We start from the raw sequence: 24,105 nt of genomic DNA on the forward strand, positions 1-24,105 counted from the left end.
GGAAAAAGGAGGAAGATTTAAGATTTTATTTATTTATCTCGTCAGGTGCTTTGCCTTTTTACTTTAGAAAACAAAACTTTCCTCAGGGGCTTCTCCCTTTGTATCTTGTTCACCAAAACTCGGTCATACTGTTATCTGTAACTCCAAAAGAGGCTGAAGTTCAACCCTTTCTACTTTCTAGTACTTAAAATAGATGAAGGCAAGGAAAAGAGGTTGGAATGGGGGATAAATGGGACACCAGTGTCTGTCCCAATGAGTGACACAATCAGATCTTTGTCTTAGACAACAGTGGTGGTAGACCACCAACAACAAACACCAAATGAGGCAATGTGGGTTACAGGTAACTCTTCCACTGTTTGGCTGTGTAAATCACTTAATCTCTCCGTGCCTGAATTTCCACACCTTGAAAATAAAAGAATTTCTAAGAGCTGTTCCTGCTCTAAAATTCACTGATCCTAAGTTATAGCTTGAAGTTCTCTGAAAACCAGTTTGCTCTTATATAATCACAAGTACCAGAGGAGCAAAATAATTTACTTTCTCCCTTTCGGTCTCATCTGGAAATATGCAGGCTGCACTCACTTCCGGGAATAGTGTTTCATTTTCAGAAAGGACTCTGCAGAGGAAGAGATATTTTATAAAAGCAGGAGCAAAAGCCACAATTCCCCTGACAGCAAAGTCAGGGTGAAGAACCACAAGACAAGTACATGTCCTCACAGTGGCCCTACTCCTCTTTTATAGCTGTCTAACTTAGGAAGAAATGAAATCCATTCCATCATCCAAGGCCTACCACATCATATCCCATTTTCCCAATATCTTCAAATTATAATTTCATGTAAGTGAATTTTCCACATAACAAAATTCTCCTTTAAAAAACAAAACTTCCTCCTCCCACTTTTGATCATTCTCCGCATAATCTTGTCAAAATACATGATCTACTTCTCTGCCTTCTTAAAGAAAGCATGATGAACATAATTTCGTTTCTTGATGGCTCAGAAGCAATAGTGTTTCATCAAGTCCTGGTGTATAAAAGGACAACATGAGAAGCATTTTCCTCTTTGCAAAACAGCCCACAAACCTTTGTTCATTTTTATGTGGTTGGTTGGTAGGTGTGTTACTCATGGACTGAGTGTCAAGGTGCCTAAGAAGTTTCAAAGGACAGTTCTTTTTACAACAAGTAACTCTAGTTCTATAGTTCTCCATCCTCTCTATTCTCCCACTTTTATTCCCTCTTTCCAAACTGATACAGGCTAAGAAACTAGGAAACCAGAATATGTATAAAGATCACTGATAATATTGAAAGTGAAGGCCTTAGAGCACCTGGGTGGCTCAGTGGGTTAAAGCCTCTGCCTTCGGCTCAGGTCATGATCACAGGGTCCTGGGATCAAGCCCCGCATCGGGCTCTCTGCTTAGCAGGGAGCCTGCTTCCGCCTCTCTCTCTCTCTGCATGCCTCTCTATGCCTACTTGTGATCTCTGTCAAATAAATAAATAAAATCTTAAAAAAAAAAAAAGTGAAGGCCTTTTATACAAGGAAAAGTTTATGGACTTTGGGGCAGTTACTTTCACTCTTCAAAGGCCCTTTTCCCTTATTTCTGGTTGTACAGCTCTGTAGAGGCAAAATGAAATTGCCAGAATTATAACTTGTAAATAAATTGAATGGCTGCCATATTTTCAAGCATACACTGGGTATGACCACAAGAAAACAAAATATATACAAGTCTATTTCAACAGAGTGGATAGGAAGATTGAGGCAGATTATAACAATAACAATATATATATTGTTTTATATATACACATAAAACAATAATATCTATAACTCTGCATTGCTTCTACTTATTATATATCTATGTATTATATATATTCAAATCCTTGAGATTTGAAAGTTACAAGACTCTAAGCTACTAGTCATTATTAACTTATACATTAAAGTAAATCTCAAGAGTTCTCAAGTAAACTCTAGGATGAAGTCCACAAAATGGGGCTTGAGGAAGAAGAGAAGAGCATAGTTACCTCTTTATAAGATTTATACAAAATGAGAGGCTATATGAAATGAGTCACAGCTTATTATTTCTGCAAAATCAATAGGCCTATTTTATGTGATTGCTTTTATAAATGTAAATCTTGCCTCCCAAAATCTGTTCTCTCATTTTCAGTTTTTGTTTTTTTCTCCCCCCTCTATCAGCATGATTTTGTTCGACGAGACCGGCCACTCCGTGTCCTAATTGACCTCATACAGAGGACAAAAGATGCTGTCCGTGAATTAGATAACCTACAGTACCGAAAAATGAAAAAAATCCTTTTCCAAGAGACACGAAATGGACCCTTGAATGAGTCACAGGAGGATGAAGAAGTAGGTTCAGTTTATTTGGTAGGCACTGATGGAGTGTCTACTACATGGGAAAGTTCTGGACTGGGCACTATGAAAACCACTTTTGGCGATAAAAATGTAATTGATGCTTTGGGCCTCAAGAAACATGCAGAGTTGCAAAAGAAACATTCATAAAATAACTCTTATATAAGACAAAATATGAAAAATGCTTTTGAGGTGTGTCACCAGGCAGGGCTCCATAGAGGGGAGAAAATAAGCCTGCTGGGGGGATTAGTGAAGTTTGTATGCAGGACATGATGTGGTGGTTTCTGAGAGACAGGTATAGGACATTTTAGGCCCAGGAAGATGCTGTGCCTTCAGAAGATTATCCTGGCAACAGAATATGTAGGAGTAGGAATATAGAGCCTAGAATGAATTACGACAGACTGGAATGTGTCACATTCTATGTAATAGTCCAGGCAAGAAGTAATAAGGACACTGTCATCGGGGATGCGGGGGGAAGGAACACTTTTGAGAACACTTTTGAGAAACACTGTAGAGATAGATTTGATAATACAGTTTTTCTCATGGAAAGTCACAGTGACAGGTGAGGAGGAGTTTAAGGTGACTCTGAACATTTTAGTCACCTTCATAAAAGGTGACTAGGGTATGTCAATACCAAGAATGGAGAAAAAGAATCAAGGAGAAATAGTAGGTGTAGAATGATTTCAGTTTGATGCCTGTTGAGTTTAATGGCATCATATGCTGCTGACAGTATACAGAAGGAGTTTTCAAAGGAGAAGTGACTTTCTGTCTCCTCATTCAAATAACTTAAGAAGAATTGGTCGAAGCAAGGGTAATGATAGTTGGGACACCTGAATGGTAATGTCTGGCAGTTAGCTGGAAAATTCAAACCCAGAACATAAGAAAGAAGTCTGGGTAAAGAATAGTTGGCTGGGGGTCAAGAGAATTAAAATGGTAATGAATCCGGAGTTGAATGCAGAATGGGAAGAGGGCCACGCCATATGAGGGACCCTAAGAAACATCACAGATGTTCAACAGTCTGCAACTTCAAGGACGGAGCAGCCAGTATTAGCAGATGCCCCAGAGAGGTCAAGTTAGACAAGGACTAAAAAAAAAAAAAAATTAATGGAGTTTTACAAGCAGGGCGTTCTTGATGACCTTCGTAAAAGTAGCTTTACAGGAGTAGTTAGGATGAATAATAGATAACTGTAGGTTTGTCGAATAAATGGGAAGTGAGAAAGTAGAGACAGTGAAAGCTGGTTATTTTAAGATTCATAAATTTGGCTGAGAAGGAAAAAGGGACAAAGGGCAGTATGAAGAGAGGTCTGTAAGTATGGGTCAGGTCTCTTCATATTTATAGACAAAGTGGAAGAAGCCAGGCCAGAAGCATTGAAATTAGATGAGACAGATGTAGTTAGGTAGGATCTCAGGAAGTGCATGGGATAGGAGCAGGAATATAGAGCCTTGAACAAAAGAAAGGACTCCTCTTCCTCTAAAACTAGATAGAAAAGAGGAAAGGAATGAACAATGCATTTTATTTTACCTTTTTATATAAAAGAAAAAATTATCAATAATTATAAAAATGAAATTCAGAAAACTGAATTGGACTATAAATCTCTTGATTGCACATATACAAATGATCCCTTTTAATTGGGAAAATAAATCTGTTAAAAATATAATTTATTATCTACCATTTTAAATTACCCATATTACCTATGCCAGTGATTCCTTAGAGTGCCATGGCTAAGTAACAATTCATTAAAGTTATATACAATACAGTATGGTTCTTGGAAAATAGGATTTTCTAAACTAAGTTGCCTTAATTAAATTATTTAATCTTAAATCAAAAGATATCCCACTGTGATGGGTAAATGACATATTCTGATTATTTTACCACTTCTCAGATAGTAGTCTTTGGACTAGTAGTGATGAATACCAGTATTATTTAACAGATATATTTAATAAGATTACAGAGGTAAGCATGATAGAATTGCTTGAGGGAGGCAGAATTTAATTACCTGTCCAGGACAGTAGAATTAATATCCCTGCTTAGACATGAAGTTACTCAATAATGATTTGCAAAGGAACATATTCCTTGTCAAATCTCTGAAAACTCTTTTAACTCTATTTCAGTTTCAAACGACTGCTGCCCTATTTGTAAATATCCCAGATGTTACCTGTTCAGTTGCCTACAATCTTTCTCTAGCACCTTAATGTTCCTGAAAGTCTCTTACAAACCTGGCCCGATTTCTGCTTACGAATAGCAATACAATAATATAATAGTTGCATATGATGGGGGAAAGCCCTAGGATAGCAGCATTTGGAGCCTTATGACCCATGTCCAGAATGGCCCCTGAGGAAGGCAGAGAAGTGAATTTGAGATGTCTGAAAATGGTGGGGGAGTAGTAGAGTCACTACATAAAAAGTTTATCTTTGCAGATTTGGCAGAAAAGCAACTTGGCACTGCAGAATTGAGTGTGCTTAATAGCTCAGTCAATGGATCGGCACTTTACCTCCAGTCATCTTTTTTAACCCCCATGCCCCATTTTTATAGGACAGCGAACATGGAACCAGCCTGATCAGGGAAATGGACAGCCTGGGCAGCAACCATTCCATCCCAAGCATGTCTGTGAGCACAGGCAGCCAGAGCAGCAGTGTGAACAGCATGCCAGAGGTCATGGATGAGAACAGCTCTGAACCTGTTATGATGCACGATGACGAAAGCACCGTAAATTCCAGTTCCTCTGTTGTGCCCAAGAAGGTAGGTTCCCCGGTACCCTTCGCAGCTCTAGGCTTTATCATTGTAGTGAAGCCAGATCAGGCTACTTGGCATCCAGACTTTTCAGTGGTGACTTTCTACAACTGCAGTATGGGACTAAACCTAGCACTTGATAGTTCTCTTATGTAAAAAGATAACAAAAGACTACGTAAAGCTGTAGCTCGGCTTGTTTCTTCATCTTCCTTTCCTGGTGCTCTACCATTATCAGTAAATAAAAATAAAAATAAATAAATCTGTAAATCTCCAAGTCAAAAAAATTGATAAAATCCTCTCTAAACCATAACTTTAATACTGTAATCTTAACAGCTTCCTGAATATAACCCATGGAGAAGCATGCTCTCAGAGGTATGTTTCTTAATGTATAAGAAGCAGTTTCTACTCTTTTCTGTTGCTCTTAGATTTATTTCTAATTCTAAAACTAGCTCTGTCAGCTTAAATATTCTGACTTTTGAAGGAATGGTTCTGTGTTTTATTTTTACTTTGGTTTTCCAATTAAAGATTCTTCTGGGGCGCTTGGGTGGCACAGTTGGTTAAGAGTCGAACAACAGTTTTGGCTCAGGTCCTGATCTCAGAGTCATGGGATCGAGCCCTGCATCCAGCTCTGTGCTCAGTGCAGAGCCTGCTTAAGACTCTCTCCTTCTCCCTGCTCCCGCCACCCCCCATCTCTCAAATAAGTACATCTTACAAAAAAAAAAAAAAAAAAAAAAAAAAAATCCTCCTTTCATACAGGCCTATCATGGTTCACAAGTTGAAGTACTTCGTGAAAAAATGAAAAAAAAAAAAAAAGTCTTACAGTTTCTTGCAGAGCACTTTCTATAAGATGAGTATTATATCTTTTAAAAAAAATTTTTTTTTAAAAGGGGCACCTGGGGGCACCTGGGTAGCTCAGTGGGTTAAGCTTCTGCCTTCAGCTCAGTCATGATCCCAGGGTCCTGGGATTGAGCCCCATATCGGGCTCTCTGCTCAGCCGGGAGCCTGCTTCCCCTTCTCTCTCTGCCTGCCCCTCTGCCTACCTGTGATCTCTCTCTGTCAAATAAATAAAATCTTAAAAAAAAATAAATAAAATAAAAATAAAAAGGGGCGCCTGGGTGGCTCAGGGAGTTAAGCCTCTGCCTTTGGCTCAGGTTATGATCCCAGGACCCTGGGATCGAGCTCCACATCAGGCTCTCTGCGCAGTGGGGAGCCTGCTTCCCCCTTTCTCTCTGCCTTCTTCTCTGTCTACTTGTGATCTCTCTCTCTCTGTCAAATAAATAAATAAAATCTTTTTAAAAATTTAAAAAAAAATGAGTATTATACAGAATTACCAATAATTCTTTGGAAGAAGTCCCAAAAATGTTTTGAGTGACTTTAGGTGAGTGGTCCATAGTGTAGAATTATATGAAAGAATCTGTTTTTCATTTTCCTTGTATGGTATATATGTACTTATTTTAAGGGGCGCCTGGGTGGCTCAGTGGGTTAAGCCTCTGCCTTCGGCCCAGGTCATGATCCCAGGGTCCTGGGATCGAGCCCCACATCTGGCTCTCTCCTTGGTGGGGAGCCTGCTTCTCCCTCTCTCTCTGCCTGCTTCTCTGCCTACTTGTGACCTCTCTGTCTCTCTCTGTCAAATAAACAAATAAAATCTTTAAAAAAAAAATAATAAAAAAATAAATGCCAATGATTACATTCTAATTTCAATGATAGAGTATATTTAAGAATTTTTTTTCACTTAGACGTCAATTGGTGCATTTTCCTTGCGATGAAAAGGAAATTGAACAGGTAAGGATGAAGGGCAGAAGAAAATATATTGGTCCCTGGTCATAAGTAGAAGAAGGATACACATTTATTTTCTGAACAGATTAACTTACTCATTTATTTAGCAAAAATTGGTGAGGACTTCTACCATGTGCCAGGAACTATAGCAGGCCTTGTGGATATCTAGGAAATAAAACACATGTAGTGCTTTCATGAAATTTATCTTTGGGGGAGATTAAGAAAATAATTGTACAGGTAACTATACCATTTGATTCTGAAACGTATGCTCTGGGTAAAAGGAGGATTTAATCTATCAGGGAGTAGTGGAAAGCCTACCCAGTGATGTAACGTGTAAGCTAAAACTTCACAGATAAATAGAAGTTAACTAAGCTGGGGTGAGGGATGGGGATGAGTCAGAAAACAAGTGCAAAGGCCCAGACAAAGAACTTTGTATGTTCAAGGAAGAGGGAAAAGGTCAGAGAAGTTAGACCTTGGTGAGCAGTGTGAAGAGTGAATCGAGTGCAGAAAAACAACAAGGACCAAATTATCAGAAAGTCATGGAAGCCTTCTGAGGAAAGGAGTTGTATTCTACAGATGCAGAAATCTGCTAGGAGTTCAGCAGTGGCAACCGGCTTCTTTAAACATGGGCAGGTGTTCCTATATTTGAAAGGTAGAAAAGAAAGTTTTGTTGGACTCTCTTTTTGGAAGGAGCTATTGTGGATGCTGACAAATCTGGCTCTTTCCTTTACCTCTGGAGTTCCATGGGTATAGGGATCAAAAGAAAAGGAATTCCACTGGATCTTTTTACTCCAGGAACCCTCAAATGAGAACAGAATTAGAAGAAAGAGAAGGCACAGTCAACAAAGAGAAGGAAAACTCTAGTCTTGAATTTTAATTCTGATTGTGGTGTGTGATGGCCAGACCTGTCTTGTTGTAATACAGGTTTTTCAATACTTTTTTCTCTTGTGTGGTATCATCTTTTAAGAATAGATGTTAATTTGTGGAGCACCTGGGTCACACAGTTGGTCAAGCAGCTGACTCTTGGTTTCACCTCAGCTCATGATCTCAAGGTGTGAGATCCAACCCTGCATCGAACCCCCTCATCAGGCTCCCCACTCAGCACTTAAGTTTCTCTCTCTCTCTGCCCCTTCCCACCCACATTCTCTCTCTCTCTCTCTCTCTAAAATAAAATAAATCCTTTTTTTAAAAAAATAACAGATATTAATTTATATTCTAAAATAGATGGTTGTATTTGATCCATACAAAATGTTTGTCAGGAAGAATTTAAGTTATATAATGTATTTCTATTTTATTATGAAATAAATATATAGAGGAAATGTGATGAAAGAAAATTGAAAAACACTTGTGAATAAAACTGGCTGAATTAAGTGAACTGAAAATACAAGCAGGCTAACCAAAAGCAACCCACAGAATGGGACAAAATATTTGCAGATCATATTTCCATACCTAATATTTGCATATCTAATAAGGGATTGATATCCAGAATAGAGAGAGAGCTCCTAAAACTCAAGAACCAAAAAACAACCAACCCAAATTGAAAATGAGCAAAGGACTTGAATAGACATTTCTCCAAAGAAGATAAGCTCCAATAAGCTCATGAGGAGATGCTCAATAGCATTAATAATTAAGGAAATGCCAATGGGAACTATAATAAGATACCACCTTATGCCCATTAGGATGACTAGACAAGAGATGGCAAGGACGTGGAAAAATTGGAACCCTTGTGCACTGTCAATGGGAATGTAAAATGGTATAGCTGCTGCGGCAAACAATAGGTAGTTCCTCAAAGAATTAAAAATAGAATTACCACATGACCCACAATTCCACTTCTGGGTATTTGCCCCCCAAAACTGAAAGTAGGGTCTCAAGGAAATATTTGTACAACTGTGTTCATAACAGCATTATTTATAATAGCTAAATTTTGGGAGCAACCCAAATGTCCATTGATGGATGAATGGATAAACAAAATATGGTATACATACAATGGAATATTATTCAGCCTTAAAAAGGTAAAGAAATTCTGACATACACTACAACATAGATGAACCATGACATTATACTACGTGAAATATACCAGTAACAAAAAGATAAATGCTGTATGATTCCACTTTTATGAGGTATTTAGAGTAGCTAAAATCATAGAGACAAAAAAGTAGCATGGTGGCTGCCAGAGGCTGGGGGGTGGGATGAAATGGAGTGTTGTTTAATGGGGACACGTTTCAGTTTTACAAGATGAAAGAATTACGGGGAGGATGGGGGCGATGATTGCACAACATTAGAAGACTATTTAATAGGCCTGAACTGTATACTTAAAAATAATTAAGATGATTAATTTAGATATATTTCACCACAGTAAAAAAGGGGGAAAGTATAAGGAGGCAATAAAAATAGAATATGTTAGATGTGAAAACTGAATATTAATTATATCTCTTCATGAAACCCATTTAAATCTTATACCTGGGCTTATAAATCTATCATTTTAAACACAACAGAAATATAAAAATTATTCAGAAACTTTATATGTGTTGGTATGCTTGACTTCCTAAAAGTTTTCCACTTGGGAACATAAATGAAATAGGATCTTAAGCTCTCGGTAGAATATTTTATATAATGGATCATAGGAATGAGGAAACTAGTTTATAGTTCTGTATGCCACTGTTAGTGTTATTTTACTTTAGGCAAGTCACAAAAAGCTCTCTGGGCCTTGGTTTCTTCATCTGTAAAATTAGGAGTTCTGTATGGCTTCAGAGATCCCTTCCAGCTCCTAAATTCTGTGTTTCTGTTCCTGTAATCTTTAGAGAAGCAGATCTCTGCTGTGACTTTCAAGGTGTCTTGTAGCGAGGTGCCTTAGGAACAAGCCTCATCCACACCTCCTCCAGGATAAGGCAGGCTTTTAGCTCTTACATTTTGTGTTTGGATTTCACTTAAGATTTCACTTAAAAGGGGGGGGATTTTTTCTAAAAGCCAGTCTTCTGATCAGTCCCTCCTTCTTCGTGCAGATGGCATAGCTGTGATACTGTATTACATGTAGGTACAGGTAACATTTAAGTCACATGTTGGATTCTCTGGGAAGCAGAGCTGAAACAGTTTCAAGCAGCAGTCTGTTTCATAGGAGTTTCTTTTGGGGTCAACACCTGTGGAAGAGGGAAGGAAGCAGCATCGGGTAGAGGGCAAAGTTGAAGTGAGATAGCAGACCTAACATCAGCTTCAGCCAACTCCTACAGGAGCTATGGGGCTAAAATGACCCTTCAGAGTTGTCCAAACTGAGTAAGAAGGGCTGGGACTTGTTACCCTCAGCCAGACCAGTCATTGAATATGAGCAACCTGGGAAGGGTATGAATTGATCCAGGCTGCTCTTTCCAGCCAAGGCCACCCCAAAATGGACTGCCAGCCATTCTGACTGCCAGGATTCTAGTAGCAGGTCTTCTCAGAGGCGAAGATTTAGGTGGTGCATTTCTGAGTCTATCATAATTTGTGACCACAAAGTTTATATTTGAAAGAAAGCAATCAATATTGTTTTATAAAGCATTTACCAGTTTTGCATGGGTCTGTGACCAGAATCTTATTTATCACTAAATTATCATACTACAAACAATGTTCTACCCATTATCTCATTATCCTATTTTATTTTCTTTTTAATACTTATCACCATCTAATATTATATATTAATTTGTTTATCTATTATTTCATTTGTAGAATGTAAATTTCATTAAGGCAGAGACTATGCCTGCCTTGTTCCACACTACATCGTAACACCTAGAACAGTCAGAGGCAGTCAGTAAAAAACTATGGAATGAATGAATGGAAACACGAACAAAAAAACACAAGGAATGAATTAATTGCCAGAGGCTAAACATCATGCTATTTTGGTTCATTGAACATATGGATTAAAAGGGTTAAATAATTTTTAGTATTGTCTTTATGGTTTAAAAGACTTAAATAGCATTTCTTCAATGATTATACTCCAGACACTAAGAACATGCTTAATAAATACCAAGATGTAAGAATAAGAGTGGGGCATTTTTTGGTCCCCCCGTCTTGATTGGTACAATCAAGCAGACATTATCCTAAATTAGTGAAACCATAGATATGAAACCGATTACCTTCTTATATAGGAAGTGAACTTATTTTTAAAGTCCATGTGCAAGTAGTAAGAGTGTGACTTGCAATTAACTGCTCCACATCCAGAATAAAGAAGCCCTGATTTTAATGGGACAGTTCTATCACAGATCAAACCCAAATACTGTGAAGTGGGATACTGAAAATTTTCCTTTGCCATCAGAATTTCAGATTACTTCTTTTTCTCCAGTCCTTGCTTCTATTCTGTTCTTTCCCAGGCCCTGAAGGGACCCTAATCTAATCTCCCTTTTGGGTAAAAATGACTTGGTAAGTCTAAAAGTGTATTTGGACAAAATAAACTTCAAGCACTTTTCCCCTTGCTAATGTTGCCATATTGCTTTTTCCAGTAACAGCAATATCATCATATGTCTAGACTGTTAGCTCCTCAAGAACATCTCTTTTCCTACCACCCAGCACAGTGCCTGCCACATAGCAAGCACTCAATAAATGTTTTATGAACTAAAATGAAGGTGAACTTATATAGGACACAACTCTACATATGCCTCAATTCTCGTTTTTTTCCCAAGTGACTCCAGAGCAAACTCCTAATCCAGATTAGGTTTTTTGCGGCTACCTAGCTTACTTCTGAGCCTCTGCCCTACTCCTTAAAATCGCTGTGGATATAGTAGCAGCAAACAGATTCTAATAGTGATCTAACCACCAAAGTCTGATCTTTTAATCTGCCAGTGAAAAGGTACCCTTTTGTTTTGCTTAAGTCTAAAGTCAGTTATCTTTGCCTGCTGCTGCCTTCTATTAATATAGATCATAAGACTTTAATATATGAAAGTGTTTGTTAATCAATTCGTTATTTTAGGTATGCCTAATGAACTTTAGTCATCATGGCCCCCTTTTAGAGATTATTTTAAAAAACCATCCTATCCTAACTTTTAAAGCTTTACTTGGTCTTTTTCCTATTAGTCAGTGTTCTCCACCCCACCCCCTCACCCCCACAGCTCCTTCTTTAAGAAAAATACGGCTTTCACCATTTTTGTGGGAGGGAAAAAAAAAAAAAGGAAAAGATGTCCTTGAGGGGATAGGATGTTCTAGTTTAATTTTCACTTGCTTCAGTGGCCTTTTCTATTATTTTTGTTGAAGAGAGGGGCGGGTTCTTTGACTCTTCAACTCAAATTTGGCAAAGTTAAAGTAAATTAACATACGAAGACAATGTTTCTCAAACAGAGTAGTCATAAAAACCACCTGTCTATAGTAGTGTCTTTATCCCCTGCATTCCAGTCCTTTTTTCTCCCAAGTAGCTCCCCTCCCCAGTAAAGATCGCCTTGTCCATCCTTTCCCTTCCTCTAGCCCCAGCTTTCAATAGCAACAACTGCTTATGCAGTAATTTAGTAATTTTGAAATGAACAAAACCAAAAGAGAGGTGGTGGGTTTGTTGATTCCCTTCTCCACAGCATAAAAAGTTTGGGAATCTATGAAAAGGCTTCTTATCATCTGATAAAAGCCATTTTTAGATCTTCTTCCTGCCCCCTAAAATAAAGGTGTACCTGTGTGTCACAACTTTATGACTTTCTCAGAGTACAGAGTAGCAGGTTTTTATGAAATAGAAATTTGAACTCTCTTAAATAATAAAAGAGAAAATTTCATTTTCCCAGAATCTTCTTGAATTTCTTTATTCAACAAACATTTAATGAATGCCTACTAAGTATCAAGCACTAGGTGGGTGCTAGGGAGACAGATTTTCTAAACCTTATTTACTGTTTTCAGAAAGCTCACGGTCTCTTGCACAGACACACCAAGTAAGTATGTGATAGTATAATAAAGATACACCAAAAGTATAACAGTGTCCAGACGAGTTGTTTCCAGGGATAATTTCAAGTGAATCTGGAAACTCTGAACAAGCAGCTACACTATGAATCTTAATTTCACAATCTTAATAAATAGCTACTTAATAAATGGCTACTTAATAAATAGAGAAAAACTTTTAAATAGAAGTAAAGCTTCCTGTTCAGTGTATAATAGTAAAGTTTGTGATTCAAGCTTTATGTACTCAAGCATATTGTATAAAAGCTCAGCTCTTCGTGCTAAAGATTTGACCGAAATTATGACAGCTTCTTTTCTTTTTAATCTGAAAAAATTTTTTACAGTGAAAGAACGTTATAAATTTACTGGTTAACATAGATTTACTTAAAACTGGTTCTCAACAATATGGGTATTTGAAAGAGCTACTTTGTTTATTCCCAGATGATAATGTTTTAAAGATAAATTATAGACAACACCTACATTTTGTCTTGGTAAAGTAGAACATGATATTTGTTCTTTAAAAAAAAAAAATTTAATTTTTAAGTAATCTCTACCCCCAGTGTGGGGTTCAAACTTACAACCCCAAGATCAAGAATCGCATGCTCTGTCAAGTCAGCCATGCACCCCAATACTTGATCTTTAAAGGTTTTTTTTTTTAAGATTTTATTTATTTATTTGACAGAGAGAGATCACAGTAGGAGAGAGGAAGGGAAGAGATCACAGAGAGAGAGGAAGGGAAGCAGGCCCCCTGCTGAGCAGAGAGCCCAATGTGGGACTCGATCCCAGGACCCTGAGATCATGACCTGAACTGAAGGCAGCGGCCTAACCCACTGAGCCACCCAGGTGCCCCCCAATACTTGATCTTAATCTTCTAAAATCATTCTTCAACATCAAAGATGTTGGCCCTCACATTATTTGCAGATAATATGCATCAGTACCTAACTGCATAAAATAGCAAATTGTCCCTTTCCATTATTAGTCTTAAAATGTGTGCAGTTCAGAAATTGTGGGAGCCAGGTGTGGTGCTCGTTTTGAAAGGGACTGCTATTTGAAGTGGCAGTATAGCCAACAGACAATATACCCCGTAAAGTTGATAGTTTAATTTGTTTGTACTTCTCAAGTCACATTTCCCTCATTTTAAAATTGCATCTTTGGGGATGCCTGGGTGACTCAGTTGGTTGGACGACTGCCTTCGGCTCAGGTCATGATCCCGGAGTCCCGGGATCAAGTCCCACATCAGGCTCCCCAGCTCCATGGGGAGTCTGCTTCTTCCTCTGACCTTCTCCTCTCTCTTGCTCTCTCTCACTGTCTCTCTCTCAAATAAATAAATAAAATCTTTAAAAAATAAAATAAAATAAAATTGCGTCATTGTTTATCTTCAGAATTTTAAACTCATTTTGATGAAATGGAATTGAATATTTTAAAAATCATTTTCCTTTGCATTTGAAATGGGTGTCTACTGTTAGACTAAAATTTTACCTCATTTTGTGGCCTCTCACATAATATTTGAAGACCTTTAGTGTGGGGATAGGTTATGAAGTTGCTGTGGAAAACTAAGAATTCTTTCATAAAATGAAAAGAATTTTAAGCTAGAGTAAAGAATGATACGATTAACATTATGTACTATACCTGAAGTAGATTTAAATTTTGGACCTATTGTTCAGATTAGCTTTTAAAGTAGTATTATTTTTGTCCAAGGGGATGGGGAAAAAATAATAAAATAGCATTATTTTTAAAATACACCTTAGTGAGATATTGAATGAGCTGTGTGTTAACTAAAATCACTATGATTTTGAATATTAACTTTTCTGGTGCATTCCAATATTCTTGGTTTAAAAATTTAGCAAATAAAATGTGACTTTTAATTTGCTAAGCAAGACCTAGCCTATAAGTGCTAATTTATATCTGAGAGAAAACACACTAATAATACTAAAATTATATGTATTTGCACATGAATGTGTTTCACTTTATTCTGTTGAGTAAACCGTAAAGATTCTAGTGTTACTAGTTATTTTTCTAAATCAAGTTCTTACAGTGTGAAACTGAGCTGCTACCTCTCAGTCAGTATACTTAATGTTAGCTAATTAATAATCACCAAACTTTGAATTCTTAAGGCCTCCTATAAAACCACAGGACCCTACCTAGTCTATCTTATCTGATTGCTGCCATTTAGAAGCTTCTTGTTTTTCTGGTACCTTAATATTAGAAGTGATCAGTTTTGGAGAGGGGCACCTGGTTGGCGCAGTGAGTTAATTAAGCATCTGCCTTCTGCTCAGGTCATGATATTAGGGTCCTGGGATTGAGCCCTACATCAGGTTCCCTGCTTAGTGGGGAATCTGCTTCTCCTTCTCCCTCTGCCCTCCCCACTCATGTTCTCACTCACCCTGCTCTCTCTCACTCTCTCAAATAAATAAAAATTAAAACTCTTTTAAAAAAATCAATTTTGGAGATAAATGTAACTTATTAATAAATATCCAGTAATGTCAATGGCAGTAGATCCCATTGCCTTGCTCTCAAGAACCTTAAACCTAGTGCATAAGTCCTAGTCCCATACCTGATCTTTGTTCTATAAAATAAAAGGTTAGATTTCCAGGGAAATAATATAGAAGTTTCTTTGGGCCATCAAGGTTGTTTTTGGTTGTTTTTTTGGTTTTTTGTTTTTTTTAATAATCTCAAAAATACGGGTTGAGGTACGTTTTTAACCTGTGGTACTATCTAGTAGAACTGATTGTTGCAGTGATGGAAACAATCTATACCTGCACTGTTCAGTATGGTAACCATAGCTAATGACTACCTTAAAACATAACAGGTACAACATGGGAACTGAATTTTACATTTTATTTAATTTAAGTATCCATGTGGCTACTGACTATCATATAAGACAGTACAGCAATAGAATATCCTTGAATTTGACATATATGTCCTCAATGGCATTAAAGGTCCCTTCATTATTTAAAAACAAAATAGACCTCAATATAGTAAATTTTAAAAGATCTCTAAATATAGATGTAATGGTAGATACCTGCCTAACATTCTGGAGCATTCTAAATTTATAAGTGAAAAAAGAAAATCAGCCCAGTGGTAAATTTAATCTTGGCTCTTGACTTCAACCTAAAAACCTGGATATAAAATTTAATTTCCCTCAAGAATATCTGTGTCTTGACTTTAACAAATTTTAGATGATATAATTAAATTTTGTGTTTATAAACCTCTTCAATTTTTGTTTTCTGTTGAAAGAGCAAGGAATTATTTTAAAAATTTTTTTCAGATAGTCATAGACAAAATGCAAAACTGACTTGTCACAAATGGTTTCTCCTAAAACCCTAGGGCAATACAGGAATTAATTTCTCCTTCCCCATCCTGAACATGTACTATTTAAAAATCCCCCATGGTTGTACATGTTTTTGAGCTATTATTATGGTATCTTTTTTTCTGAAGGATTAAGAGCTACTTACTGACTGACCACTCCATCTTTTATAGAGAAAAGCATCACCCTTTGAAAGCATTTTCCCCTTTAAAACTCATTTAAATTGCATTTAAGAAACATCCATTATTACCCTTCCAGGGAATGTTATTTTTCACTGGGCGTTACAACAAGATTAATCATCTCTGCCTATCAAGAGGCACAGATTTGATTAAATCAGCCAAGGACATTAAATCCCAGCCTTACTCACTCTAGTGACCATAGCAAGACTGAGTTGAGGAAGAATTTGTGAAAGTATCATTTGGTTAAAATTGCATGCCTGTCTCTTTAAATCTAAAAAAAAATCCTTTCAGAAGCTGTAGAGAGAAGGTGCTAGAACTGTGTACGATCATGACTGGAAAGCAGGATCCCTCAGTGACTGCCGAATCTTCCCAGCACAAGATAGAGAGGCAGTTCAGCACAAGCCTACACTGGTTCTAGGCAGAACGATGATCCTACCGAACAGATCTCAAATAAAATTAAATTGAGAAAGCAGATCTTTCAAGGGAATGAGGCGGAGGCTCGCTTTTATGTTAAAAGCAACCAGCATCCTCCTTGCTAGACATGGACATGACATTTTTAAAGGAATTATTTGGTTACAGCGTTTTAAGCAAACTGTTCTAAGGAGTCTGTACATTGCATTGTTTTTTCTATTCTTTTTTTCTTTTGCATATATGTAATTCTGGAGGTAAAGAAAAAGCCTGCCAGGGATTCAGAAGGCATCCCACTAGCGATCAGCTGACATTCCTAACTGAAGGCTGCAATGTGTTGCTTATTCATTTTGTACCGTGGGAGCTGCGGGGACTAGCAGAGAGCTAAACTATGCATTTCAAACAGCAGTGCTTGTGCAGAAAGAGGGGTGAGAGAGAGGCAGCCGGCGAGGAAAGAGCACAGCTGGACTTTCTCCTTGTTTTTATCCATTTCTGCAGGATCATGTATTCATAAGGGATGAGGCGGGCCACGGCGATCCCAGGCCTGAGCCGCGGCCTACCCAGTCAGTTCAGAGCCAGGCCCTCCACTACCGGAACAGAGAGCGCTTTGCCACGATCAAATCAGCATCTTTGGTAAGCAAACACCCCTCTACCCACCTTCCCTTCCTTCCCCTCCTCCCCATCTGGCAGCCTCTCGCCCTCCCTGAGCCTCTCTCGGCTTCATGGATGGGAGGAAAGGAGTCAAGAATGTTTTCTCCCTCCTAATAATTTTATTCATTTTAGAAAAAAATCTGTTGGCATGGCAACCTGATCTCAGATATTTTAGCATTGTCTACGGCATGGAAAAAAAAAAAAAAAACCTTTGTGTGTGTGTGTGTGTGTGTGTGTGTGTGTGTGTGTGTGTGTATGTATTTATATATGCTGTATGTGCAAAATAAAAGGCCTTTAAGATGAAGTTGCTAACCTATCCAATTTTTTTAAAGCTATTTGTCTTTTCATTGAAATAACAATGCTAAAAAAAATTTTAAAGGTATTTGATGTATGTGTGTGTAGGGCACTATGCTTTTTTTTTTGTATAGGTGCTTGTGTGTTTGTAATGTATACACACATATCAAAAGATAAAACACAATTTTTAAAAATATATCACTGCTAGCTAATGTATGTAATTGTAGAAAATAAGATACTAGCTTCCTAGGGATGAATTGCTGGTTCGTTCTGGTTCATTCATTTATTTATTGCAACAATGGTAGTGGCTGCACTTCCCCATTTAACCCCTGAAGAATTTCCTGGCACCAATAAAGCAAGAGGGGCTTTGTAGGAGAGGATATGGATGATTGTGGAAGAAAAGATACTGTAGGATCCTTCAGCATTTTTACTATTGCAAATGTGATTGCTGGATGCCCTTGTAGTAGCAAAAGGGGTGTGTGCTGGAAGAGTTAGTTTTCATGCCTCCTCCCCTTGGCCCCCCACGCGTGCGCGTGCGCGCTCACATACTCACACACACACACACACACTCACATCGTTTCATCTTTGGCACTCTAAACTCTCTTTAATCTTTTGCTTCTGAATCTCACTTCTCAGCTGAAAAATTATTGAAATATTCATTGTTTTGCCCAGATTGATGTTAGAGGTCACATGGGCAGGAAGAGTTAGTGTACACTGCCTGGCTATTACATTTAGAACCTATGATGACATCATCCAAGGCCGACCCAGAAATTATTTTTCTTGTCCTATTTTTTTAAACCTGATTTCCACTTTCATCTCTCAAGTCTTTCAAAGGCTTCAGTTATCTTTGAAATCGATAATGGATTATTATCTTTAAAAACCCAAATAGGAGGAAAATGGAAGTTAAAGCACCTACCTATTGCTATGCCTGCTGCTGTCTAAAAGCAAGCATTTTAATTGAGACTGCTTATCAATAAGCCTGCCTTTAAGTTCCTTTGTATAGAAGTTTCTTGTCATCTCTTAATGGGCAATTTTTCATTTTAAATGAATGTTATACTGTGTAATGGAGATAGAAAAATGTCCACTCTGTATTTGCTAATGATTGCTAAGCACCTAAAAAATAACATGCTTTTGAGTCTAAATAAAGAACCAGGAATTTATTAATAAATATCTTCATGTCATGATACTCGACCAAAAAATATGGTATTTATGTAATATTCTTGCTTACCACCGACTCTTGTGAGACTTGTATCTTTATCCAGACATGTTCATGTAGAAATGAGAGGAGAAATGCTGAGCAGCCACTGAGACTCAGAGCACCAGAAGCAGGTTTTTGAATGTGAAACAAACATTATACCAAGTGGATCTTCCCCCTCTGGGAAAAGTGTCTTTTGTCACTTGCCACACCCTCATTCCCACATCATATATTCATGACCTCTCCTACCTCCTAGTAAGATGTTACTACTGCCATACCACAATGATCTCACGCTTGCGTTTGTACACTCACCCAGGGCTACTCTGTGCCTGTCAGCCATCCCAGTCTTCTCTGTGGTTGATGAAAGCTGCTTCCCTGCTAGGCCACCTGAGGGCTAGAGGCAAAGTGCTTAGGAGCCCCTCTGAATCCTACAGGCTTCCCAGTGCCCAGCCAGAGAGTAGCTGAGATCAGTCTCTGATGGACTTTGGATTGGCTAAAAGGCTCCCTGCCCCTATATTAAGTTAAAAGCTAAGTAGCTAATAGACTGTTGCGGTAGCCACTGTAAAATAAGTTGTTTCATGTGGAAAACCTTCTCTAGATGTCATGCTTTGGGGGTCATGGTGGAATTGATGGAAGCTTACTAGAGATCAGTGGTTCTTGCATCTAGTGCTCGTTCAGAAAAAAGAATTAATGTAAAGGAAAGGTGGTATGATGTTATATGGTCCCATGTCTCACTTTGGACAATCTAATTATTGGTCTGGGTATTTTAATGTACCTTATCAAGTACTATAGTTCTACCAGTTTTATGTTAAAGGCTAATTCCCAGGAGTCCAGTAGGAATATATAAATCAGGACACTGAAATATCAAAAAGAAGTATCTAAATTTTAAAATTATATCCTGAATCTTTTTGCTTTTCATGGATCTCAGCTCAAAGGAAAAGGACTAAAAGTTACTTAAATGACATAAAAGTAAGAGCAAGATCATGGGAAAATGGAAGTCCAGGGTAATGAATAATCAAGTCATTTTTGAAACCCTCTTCACTTCCCATAGTTGGTAACAATACTATATTGATTTATTTATTTTGGTTTTACTCTTTATAGCCTTCTACACAGAAGTGCTAACAAGCCACAGAGTGATTAAAAGTGAACGGCAAAAAGAAAAAAGAATTCAGAAATTATTTATTTCTAACTGTTAGATAAATGAATATCTATTTTTTAAGAGTGTGTATTTTAAATAGACTTGCAAACTGACAAAAATTTTATAGTTCTTAAATTTGTTTAATCAGCCTACCTCTTATACATAAACCTAAAAGAGACCTAAATCTGTGGGGTTTGCCCTTTGCATTTTTTCTACATTGTGCTTTTGAATGGAGCCATTGACAAGTGTATGCAGCCCAGGGGTTGCAGGCTTTTTACTTCTTGATGTTTTTACCATTTTGGCATCTTAAAACATTTTTTTTATGTTAATATGCACTGCTGCACAATTTGTAACAAAGGAAAAGCAAGGACTGTGAACCTTAATATGAGAGGTAACTCTAAGGAAACTTCAGAATTATGTAGAATTATGTATTTTTTATTATAATCATAGAAGGGCAGCAATTATTGACCTTATTTTGAAAAACTAGGAAAAGGAAGGGCATTTCATAGAACCTTTTTTATTTATCCTTTCTTTTTCTTCTGTAAGAAAGTTCATAATGAACTGATTCATGATCTGGAGAAAGGAGTTGTTTATATAGTTCTTCAGAATTACTCATCTGCCTTATTGGGCCTTTGAGATGTGGCTCCCTTAAGTTTTTATTGTTGGTAAACGGAGATCCTAATATTTTAATTGGATTGGTAACCCAAGAGAGTGTTTTCAGCTGTTGTCATGTCTGATGTCATTTCTTAAAATTTCATAATGTCCTGGATAGTAGTTCCCATAGTAGATGTTAATAGAAAGAGCCCAAGCCCATATCTGTCAGGCAATTCAGCTTTTGACCTTATGAAGGAATTCTCACAGGAGTGAGTGGTCTTGCTACACAGGGGAATTTGTGTTAGAGTACATACTGTTCCAAGGAGGATGGGAGAGCAGCCGGACAGCTCATTCAGTAGAACATACAACTCTTGATCTCAGAGTCATGAGTTCAAGCTCTATGTTGAGTGTAGAGCCTACTTTAAAAAAAAAAAATACATATTAGGGGCAGGGGCATAAAAACTCTTAGTTTCTAATCTCTAGGAAAGCATGTAGACAAAAATGATTATTGTCCTATCCATGCAAATGTGAATTTTTTTTTTTTACTTTGCCTTTACCAGATTCAGTAAGAAAGCTCATATAAAAACGGAGTCTTCATTTCGATTTTAAAAATGCAACCTAATTTGCAGCTAATTGTGAAAGTGGATACCTGAATGAGTTTGATAGACAAGCAGAAAAATATTAGAGCCTCTGCAGTTAATGCTGCTTCACCCCTCATGAGCCCCACTATTCTATTTCTGAGGGCTGGAAGATGGGTTCTCTTCCTGGATAGTGTACAAGAGGATGCTTATCAGAATGTTTTGTAGCTCCTTTTTCCTTTTGCTTAGCTTCTTAATCTCACTAGGATCATTACGGAGACCATTTTTCACTTATGCTGCCCAGTCTCTATGCCCAACCCACGTGACCAAACTCTCTCAGTAAACATGCTGAATTAAGGAATGAACAAAGTCTCTTCCAGTCCTGCTCCCACATGAGAATTTGGATTTGCAAGTGTACATTTCTAAGTGCTTCCTGCCAGTATTTCTGTATAAGGCAGAATTCCCCTTTTTCCATCATTACTTTTTGTACAAACTTAAAATGTTTTTCCCTAGGTGTTCTAAAGAGTGGAATGTGAAATTTCTAATGTCAAAATGTGACCCATGGTATTCTTTTTAAGAACTTGCTATAAATTTCATTTCTTATAAGAGTTGAGGTAGCCAGTTTTATATGCATTATTTTGATTCTTATACATAATTAATCTTGTAAGTTCGCTTTGATCTCTTACAAGGGTAACATTATCAGCCACTATGCTCCTCTTTTATGTTCAGTAAGTTGCTTATTAGCCCTCTAGTGTGGTGTTCTGCACTTGGTAGACAGATAGTACACTTTGGATGTAGTCATCTGTTGTAGGTGCCAATTTTTGCCAGATTTAGATAAGGTGGAATGGAATGGCTGTAAAGACTTTCTGGGAAAAGTTCGGTCTTCCTTTATGGCTGTTAACTTTTATATATTACTCCAGGTATGTGAAATGGTTAATAATTCAGGTTTAGATATTATGCATACTTAGTTTATAAGCCTCAGCCTGCATATAAGTACAGTTTCATTGTTACACTTGCCCTTTCTCTTGGATCCACTCCTTCCCATCTGTGTCCATATCACTAGAAATGCTTGGTGGAGGGAAAGACATACTGCTTAAATGCTTAGATTCCCTTAGAAGGAAATCAGCATAAATCGAACATCTTCTGTGTCTCAGACACCTTGCTGGACACAAGAATTATCCCATCAGTGATCTCCTTGTAGCAGTGGCTCCTCTTGAGAGCCTTCAGGCAGGTTAAGTAATTTGCCCAAGGTCAGTAATACAGTAAGGAACAGAATGGGGTTTGTGTCCAAGCAACCTACTGGGTGTGGCAAGATGCTACTGCCCACTTTCAGTGGATCACATTCTTGAGACTACCATTGTGAAAACTACAGTCACTACATTTCCATAACTTTCTTTCATTTTTAGACTTATTCAGTTTGTAGCTTATACTTTCTCCAGCTTTGATGTTTTTGGGGAGTTGACTCCCTCCATTGCTTAACAGAATGTTTCATTCTGCCTTAGTGGGGTGAATTTCCTCAGGCAATTCAAGAACCGTAGAACTTCAATTCAAATCCCAGGGTTTAGGAAAATTAGAGGGCATTGTATGTGAAAATACATTGTAAATCATAAAGCATGATAAAATATAAAATTATGAGCTATTTTTTTATTCTCTTGACCAAATAGTATATTTGCAAGACACACAGTATAAACTTAAAACATGCAAGTGTACATAACTGTAGATAACAATATTTTTATGTCTTTCTAGTTAGACTTCATACATGAGTCATTGGGCCAGACTTCTTAAATATGTTTACTTTGCTTGCATATGGAATTATAAAACTCAGTATCTCTGTATGTGCTTAAGAAGGCAGTTAACATTGAAACGTAGAAAATTTCATTGCAACAAATTAAAGGTGATATTAGGAGTTTACAAAGGTGATTATCCAAATTATGGGAAGCATTAGAAGCAAAGTATTTCTCCTGGAATTCAGTAATATACAATGATAGCATGTTGAGCTTTGTAATTTGTCTTTGCCATATAATTGTGTGGTCTGGTATGCAGTGGGACCACCATTTTCAGAGGGACTCACCCACCAGTTAGGATAGAAAATGTTCTTGACACAACTCATTTCCACTTTATATTTAGGTTCCTGATTTGGGAAATGGCCATCCTGAGACTATTTGACCACAGACTAGTCAGACCTTCTGTTTGCAAGCTTTGAATGTGTCAGGATAGCTTTAGGGTGTGCCATTTCTCAACTTTGGGAATCTGACTAAAGAAGGAATACTAACAAATAAAATCTTTTTAAAAAGGGAGGGACACCTGGGTTGCTCAGTGGGTTAAGCCTCTGCCTTCAGCTCAGGTCATGACCTCAGGGTCCTGGGATCCAGCCCTGCATCCAGCTCTGTGCTCAGCGGGGAGCCTGCTTCCCTTCATTTCTCTCTGCCTGCCTCTCTGCCTACTTGTGATCTCTGTCTGTCAAATAAATAAATAAAATCTAAAAAAAAAAAAAAAGAAGAAGAAGAAGGAATACTTACATAAGAAAAAAATAAGTTTAGAGGTAAAACATGTTTCAAATACCTTACCCTGGAATGGACACTTCATTGTCATATCTGTATGAAAAAAACTGAATTCAGAAAGGGCTAAATGGTATCCTTTCTGTTGATTGGAATTGTTTTCCCCTGTAGTTGAATTTCAGGAAAGCACAAGCATGAGGAAGTGAAATATATATACATATTTCAAATGACTTCTTTCTTTCCTTTTATCATGAAATAAGCCCATTAAAAAGAAACATGATATTGTGATGACAAAATAGATTTCCTTTAGAGTGTGAGGTGCCCCTTTGGTGATACTGTCCTTTTTTTTTTTTTTTTTTTTTTTGGTCTTGAAATATCTTCTGCTCTTATTCTTCATACTTTAAAGAGGATTGTCCTTTAGAAAAGAGAAATGAATATGAAACCTAGTGTTAGTTTCAGCTGGAAAGGTTTCAAAGTTCGGCTAATGTTTAATGGTGTACTTTGATAATACTATCCAGTTACAGAATA

General features: G+C 37.4%; 1 protein-coding gene across 2 annotated transcripts in view; it reads left to right on the top strand.

Annotated features, from left to right (window-relative positions):
• The window catches only part of TAOK3 (TAO kinase 3), a 184,140-nt gene that overhangs the window by 133,138 nt on the left and 26,897 nt on the right, over positions 1 to 24,105 (top strand). For both annotated transcript variants that reach the window (XM_082699774.1, XM_082699775.1), the window contains exons 12-14: positions 2,181 to 2,348; positions 4,885 to 5,091; positions 17,128 to 17,262. In XM_082699774.1, coding sequence (XP_082555900.1) covers positions 2,181 to 2,348; positions 4,885 to 5,091; positions 17,128 to 17,262 — 510 coding nt within the window. The remainder of the gene's footprint in view (positions 1 to 2,180; positions 2,349 to 4,884; positions 5,092 to 17,127; positions 17,263 to 24,105) is intronic.

The sequence above is a fragment of the Mustela nivalis genome, assembly GCF_964662115.1.
Source record: "Mustela nivalis genome assembly, chromosome: 14".
Taxonomy (NCBI): Eukaryota; Metazoa; Chordata; class Mammalia; order Carnivora; family Mustelidae; genus Mustela; species Mustela nivalis.